The sequence below is a fragment of the Chiloscyllium plagiosum genome, chromosome 10 (genome assembly GCF_004010195.1).
Source record: "Chiloscyllium plagiosum isolate BGI_BamShark_2017 chromosome 10, ASM401019v2, whole genome shotgun sequence".
Classification (NCBI taxonomy): domain Eukaryota; kingdom Metazoa; phylum Chordata; class Chondrichthyes; order Orectolobiformes; family Hemiscylliidae; genus Chiloscyllium; species Chiloscyllium plagiosum.
Window position 1 is genome coordinate 72,376,736 of NC_057719.1, and position 6,386 is coordinate 72,383,121.

At 43.1% G+C, this 6,386-nt stretch overlaps 1 protein-coding gene across 3 annotated transcripts in view; it reads left to right on the forward strand.

The window, feature by feature from the left end:
• Window positions 1-6,386, forward strand: part of scfd1 (sec1 family domain containing 1) — a 157,102-nt gene that overhangs the window by 136,375 nt on the left and 14,341 nt on the right. For 2 of the 3 annotated variants that reach the window (XM_043698046.1, XM_043698048.1), the window contains one exon: window positions 4,621-4,686. The exons of the other annotated variant lie outside the window; for it this stretch is intronic. In XM_043698046.1, coding sequence (XP_043553981.1) covers window positions 4,621-4,686 — 66 coding nt within the window. The remainder of the gene's footprint in view (window positions 1-4,620; window positions 4,687-6,386) is intronic. 3 annotated transcript variants of the gene reach the window in all.

Sequence of the window (6,386 nt, forward strand, 5' to 3'; positions counted from 1 at the left end):
CTTGGAGGAACTGTTTGGGCAAAGTTGACAGCACAGAATCAGATAAGTTAATTGTTTTAAGTGGCCTGCAGAAAGTCTGCAGTAGTGAGTAGAGTGGGTTCTTTCTTGATTATATGTTTTTTGAGATCTATCTCTTGATTCAACTTAAAATATAAGCCCGTAACTATTAATCTAACCTGGGGCAGTGTTTTGTAGAGGAATAAGACAGTGTTATTTTCTGGGTCTGCAGATTGTGAAGGACCAAAAATGGCTTTTAGTAGAGTGATATGTGCTTCTTGTCAGATGTTGGACTTAAAAGAGAGTTTAAGGGTTACTGCAGATTTCTCTGCAATAAATCCTGTTGGTTGCAAATCTTATAAGATCGAATGGATTGGTTGGAGAGACAGTTAGAAGCAATGAGGAAATTGCAACAGCAGCAGTATGTGATGGATGGCAGTTATAGGAAGGGGGGAAAGTCTCAGATACAATCACAGAGATGGGTTAACTCCAGGAAGCATAAGAGAGGTAGGCACCTACTGCAGGAGTCTTCTGTGGCTATCCCCATTTCATACAAGTATGCTGTTTTGGAAAATGTAAGGGGTGATGGATTCTCAGGGGGATGTAGCACGAACAGCCAAGTTTCTGTTATTGAGACTGGCTCTAATGCAACAAGGGGTACGTCAGGTTCCAAGAGATCAATTGTGTTAGGGATTCTCTAGTCCGAGGTACAGACAGACATTTCTGTGGCCAGCAGAGAAAAATCAGAATGGTGTGTTGCTTCCCTGGTGCCAGGATCAAGGGTGTCTCAGAGAGGGTGCAGAATGTTCTGACGAGGGAGAGGGGCCAGCAAGAGGTCATTGTTCACATTGGAGCCAACAATATAGGAAGGGAAAAGGTTGAGATTCTGAAGGGAGATTACAGAGAGTTATGCAGAAATTTAAAAAGGAGCTCCTCGAGCATAGTAATATCTGGATTACTCCCGGTGCTACAAGCTAGTGAGGGCAGGAATGGGAGGAGAGAGCAGATGAATGCTTGGCTGAGGAACTGGTGTTTGGGAGAAGAATTCACATTTTTGAATCATTGGAATCTCTTTTGGGGTAGAAGTGACCTGTACAAGAAGGACGGGTTGCATCTAAATTGGAAGGGGACTAATATACTGGCAGGGAGATTTGCTAGCGCTGCTTGGGAGGATTTAAACTAGTAAGGGGATGGATGGGTTGGGGGGGGAGAACCCAGGGAGATAGTGAGGAAGGAGATCAATCTGAGACTGGTACAGTTGAGAATAGAAGAGAGTCAAACAGTCAGGACAGGCAGGGACAAAGTAGGATTAATAAATTAAACTGCATTTATTTCCATGCAAGGGGCCTAACAGGGAAGGCAGATGAACTCAGGGCATGGTTAGGAACATGGGACTGGGATATCATGGCAATTACGGAAACATGGCTCAGGGATGGGCAGGACTGAATGTTCCAGGATATGAATCCTACAGGAAGGATAGAAAGAGAGGCAAGAGAGGAGGGGGAGTGGCGTTTTTGATAAGGGATAGCATTATAGCTGTGCTGAGGGAGGATATTCCTGGAAATACATGCAGGGAAGTTGTTTGGGTGGAACTGAGAAATAAGAAAAGGCTGATCACCTTATTGGGATTATATTATAGTCCTCCTAATAGTCAGAGGAAAATTGAGAAACAAACTTGTAAGGAGATCTCAGCTATCTGCAAGAATAATAGGGTGGTTATGGTAGGGGATTTTTACTTTCCAAACATAGACTGGGACTGCCATAGTGTTAAGGGTTTAGATTAGATTAGATTAGATTACTTACAGTGTGGAAACAGGCCCTTCGGCCCAACCAGTCCACACCGACCCGCCGAAGCGCACCCACCCATACCCATACCCCTACCCCTACCCCTACATTTACCCCTGCATCTAACACTACGGGCAATTTAGCATGGCCAATTCACCTAACCTGCACATTTTTGGATTGTTTAGATGGAGAGGAATTTGTTAAGTGTGTGCAAGAAAATTTTCTGATTTAGTATGTGGATGTATCTACTAGAGAAGGTGCAAAACTTGACCTACTCTTGGAAATAAGGCAGGGCAGGTGACTAAGGTGTCAGTGGGGGAGCACTTTGGGGCCAGCGACCATAATTCCATTAGATTTAAAATAGTGATGGAAAAGGATAGACCAGATCTAAAAGTTGAAGTTCTAAATTGGAGAAAGGCTAATTTTGACGGTATTAGGCAAGAAATTTCAAAAGCTGATTGGGGACAGATGTTCGCAGGTAAAGGGACGGCTGGAAAGTGGGAAGCCTTCAGGAATGAGATAACGAGAATCCAGAGAAAGTATATTCCTGTTAGAGTGAAAAGAAAGGCAGGTGAAGGGAATGCTGGATGACGAAAGAAATTGACGGTTTGCTTAAGAAAAAGAAGGAAGCATATGTAAGGTATAGACAGGAAAGACCGAGTGAATCCTTAGAAGGGTGCAAAGGCAGTAGGAATATTCTTAAGAGGGAAATCGGAGGGCAAAAAGGGGAAAAGAGATAGCTTTGGCAAATAGAATTCAGGAGAATCCAAAGAGTTTTTATGAATAAATGAAGGACAAAAGGGTAACTAGGGAGAGAATAGGACCTCTCAAAGATCAGCAAGGCGGCTACAGAAAATGGGGGAGATACTAAATGAGTATTTTGCATCAGTGTTTACTGTGGAAAAGGATATGGAAGATATAGACTGTAGGGAAATAGACCTGTATGGACCTTGCAAAATGTCCATATTACAGAGGAGGAAGTATTGGATGTCTGGAAACGCATAAAAGTGGATAAATCCCCAGGACTTGATCAGGTGTACCCTAGAACTCTGTGGGAAGCTAGAGAAGTGATTGCACGGCCTCTTGCTGAGATATTTGTATCATCGATAGTCACAGGTGAGGTGCCGGAAGACTGGAGGTTGGCAAATGTGGTGCCACTGTTTAAGAAGGGTGGTAAGGACAAGCCAGGGAACTATAGATGTTGAGCCCTACGTCAGTGGTGGGTAAGTTGTTGGAGGGAATCCTGAGGTACAGGATATACATGTATTTTAAAAGGCAAGAACTTTTTAGGGATAATCAACATGGCTTTGTGCGTGGGAAATCATGTCTCACAAACTTGATTGAGTTTTTTGAAGAAGTAACACAGTAGGTTGATGAGGGCAGAGCAATAGATGCGATCAATATGGACTTCAGTAAGGCTTTCAACAAGGTTTCCCATGGGAGACTGATTAGCAAGGTTAGATCTAGCCATTTGGATGCAGGGCCGGCTCAAAGGTAGAAGACAGAGGGTGGTGGTGGAGAGTTGTTTTTCAGACTGGAGGCCTGTGACCAGTAGAGTGCCACAAATGACTTTTTGTCATTTACATAAATGATTTGGATGTGAGCATAAGAGGTACAGTTAGTAAGTTTGCAGATGACACCAAAATTGGCGGTGTAGTGGACAGCGAAGAAGCTTACCTCAGATTACAACAAGATCTTGGCCAGATGGGCCAATGGGCTGAGAAGTGGCGGATGGAGTTTAATTCAGATAAATGTGAGGTGCTGCATTTTGGGAAAACAAATTTGAGCAGGATTTATACACTGAATGGTAAGGTACCAGGGAGTGTTCCTGAATAAAGAGACCTTGGAGTGCAGGTTCATAGCTCCTTGAAAGTGGAGTCACAGGTAGATAGGATAGTGAAGAAGGCGTTTGGTATGCTTTCCTTTATTAGTCAGAATATTTAGTACAGAGGTCATGTTGCAACTGTACAGACATTGGTTAGGCCACTGTTGGAATATTGTGTACCATTCTGGTCTCCTTCCTTTGGAAGGATGTTGTGAAACTTGAAAGGGTTCAGAAAAGATTTACAAGGAATTTGCCAGGGTTGGAGGATTTGAGCTATAGGGAGAGGCTGAACAGGCTGGGGCTGTTTTCCCTGGAGCGTCAGAGGTTGAGGGGTGACCTTAGAGGTTTACAAAATCATGAGGGGCATGGAAAGGATAAATAGGCAAAGTCTTTTCCCTGGGGTGGGGGAGTCAAGAGCTACAGGGCATAGGTTTAGGGTGAGAGGGGAAAGATATAAAAGAGGCCTTAGGGGCAACCTTTTCACACAGAGGGTGGTATGTATATGGAATGAGCTGCCAGAGGAAGTGGTGGAGGCTGGTATAATTGCAACATTTAAAAGGCATTTGGATGGGTAAATGAATAGGAAGGGTTTGGAGGGATATAGGCTGGTTGCTGGCAGGTGGGATTAGATTGATTTGGGATATCTGGTCTCTCTCTCTGTCTCTCTCTCTCTCTCTCTCTCTCTCTCTCCGTCTGTCTGTCTGTCTGTCTCTCTCTGTCCATCTCTCTCTCTCTCTGTCCATCTCTCTCTCTCTCTGTCCATCTCTCTCTCTGTCCATCTCTCTCTCTCTCTCTCCATCTCTCCGTCTCTCTATCTCCATTAGAATGGAAGACAATTTGTAGCTTGAGGGCACCACTTTGCAAGCATGGGATAATATTATAGCAACTTGTCTGTTTTTATATTCACCTTGTTGTCCACACGACCTGTTTGAAAATTCAAAACGGTCTGGAGTTTTAAAAGAAGTGCTGGAGCAGAAAAGAATGTTCACAAAGTTTGTTTGTTCATTTTCTAGGCTATTGTCTTTGTTGTTGGAGGTGGGAACTATATTGAATATCAGAACCTTGTTGACTACACAAAGGTAAGGTGACATTTAATATTGAAACATGTTCAATGTATTCATAAGACATGTCATCAGGAGAGATTCACTTTATAGCATGTTGCACTAAACTGGAAATCAGCAAACAGGTATTTTCAAGAAAGGTAATGAAACAAATCTGAGTGCTTAGATTGTTTTGACTTGCATTGGCCACCTGCAAAATAATCGTTCGAGACAAAGTTGAGTATCTAAATTAAAGTAGCCGAGTCAATGGTGGCTCCTGTTATTTCAGAAGGTGTAAATTCTGCCTGACCAACCTTGTTGACTATTTTGGGGAACTGGGAATCCATTAGAAAACCCAATTTTCTGATTCAGTATGTGGATGTACCTACTAGAGAAGGTGCAAAACTTGACCTACTCTTGGGAAATAAGGCAGAGCAGGTGACTGACGTGTCAGTGGGGGAGCACTTTGGGGCCAGCGACCATAATTCTATTCGTTTTAAAATAGTGATGGAAAAGAATAGACCAGATCTAAAAGTTGAAGTTCTAAATTGGAGAAAAGCCAATTTTGAGGGTATTAGGCAAGAACTTTCAAAAACTGATTGGAGGCAGATGTTCGCAGGTAAAGGGACGGCTGGAAAATGGGAAGCCTTCAGAAATGAAATAACAAGAATCCAGAGAAAGTATATTCCTGTCAGGGTGAAAGGAAAGGCTGGTAGGTATAGGGAATGCTGGATGACTAAAGAAATTGAGGTTCTGGATTAGTGGTGCTGGAAGAGCACAGCAGTTCAGGCAGCATCCAAGGAGCAGCGAAATCGACATTTCGGGCAAAAGCCCTTCAAATTGAGGGTTTGGTTAAGAAAAAGATGGAAGCATATGTCAGGATCAGATAGGATAGATCGAGTGAATCCTTAGAAGATTATAAAGAAAGTATACTTAAGAGGGAAATCAGGAGAGCAAAACGGGGACATGAGATAGCTTTGGCAAATAGAATTAAGGAGAATCCAAAGGGTTTTTACAAATACATTAAGGACAAAAGGGTAACTAGGGAGAGAATAGGGCCTCTCAATGATCAGTAAGGCGGCCTTTGTGTGGAGCCACAGAAAATGGGCGAGATACTAAATGAATATTTTGCATCAGTATTTACTGTGGAAAAGGATATGGAAGATATAGATTGTAGGGAAATAGATGGTGACATCTTGCGAAATGTCCATATTACAGAGGAGGAAGTGCTGGATGCCTTGAAACGATTAAAGATGGATAAATCCCCAGGACCTGATCAGGTGTACCCGAGAACTCTGTGGGAAGCTAGAGATGTGATTCCTGGGCCTCTTGCTAAGATATTTGTATCATCGATAGTCACAGGTGAGGTGCCGGAAGACTGGAGGTTGGCAAACGTGGTGCCACTGTTTAAGAAGGGCGGTAAAGATAAGCCAGGGAACTATAGACTGGTGAGCCTGACCTTGGTGGTGGACAAGTTGTTGGAGGGAATCCTGAGGGACAGGATGTACATGTATTTGGAAAGGCAAAGACTGATTCGGGATAGTTAACATGGCTTTGTGCACGGGAAATCATGTCTTACAATTGATTGAGTTTTTTGAAGAAGTAACAAAGAAGATTGATGAGGGCAGAGCAGTAGATGTGATCTATGTGGACTTCAGTAAGGCATTTGATAAGGTTCCCCATGGGAGACTGATTAGCAAGGTTAGATCTCATGGAATACAGGGAGAACTAGCCATTTG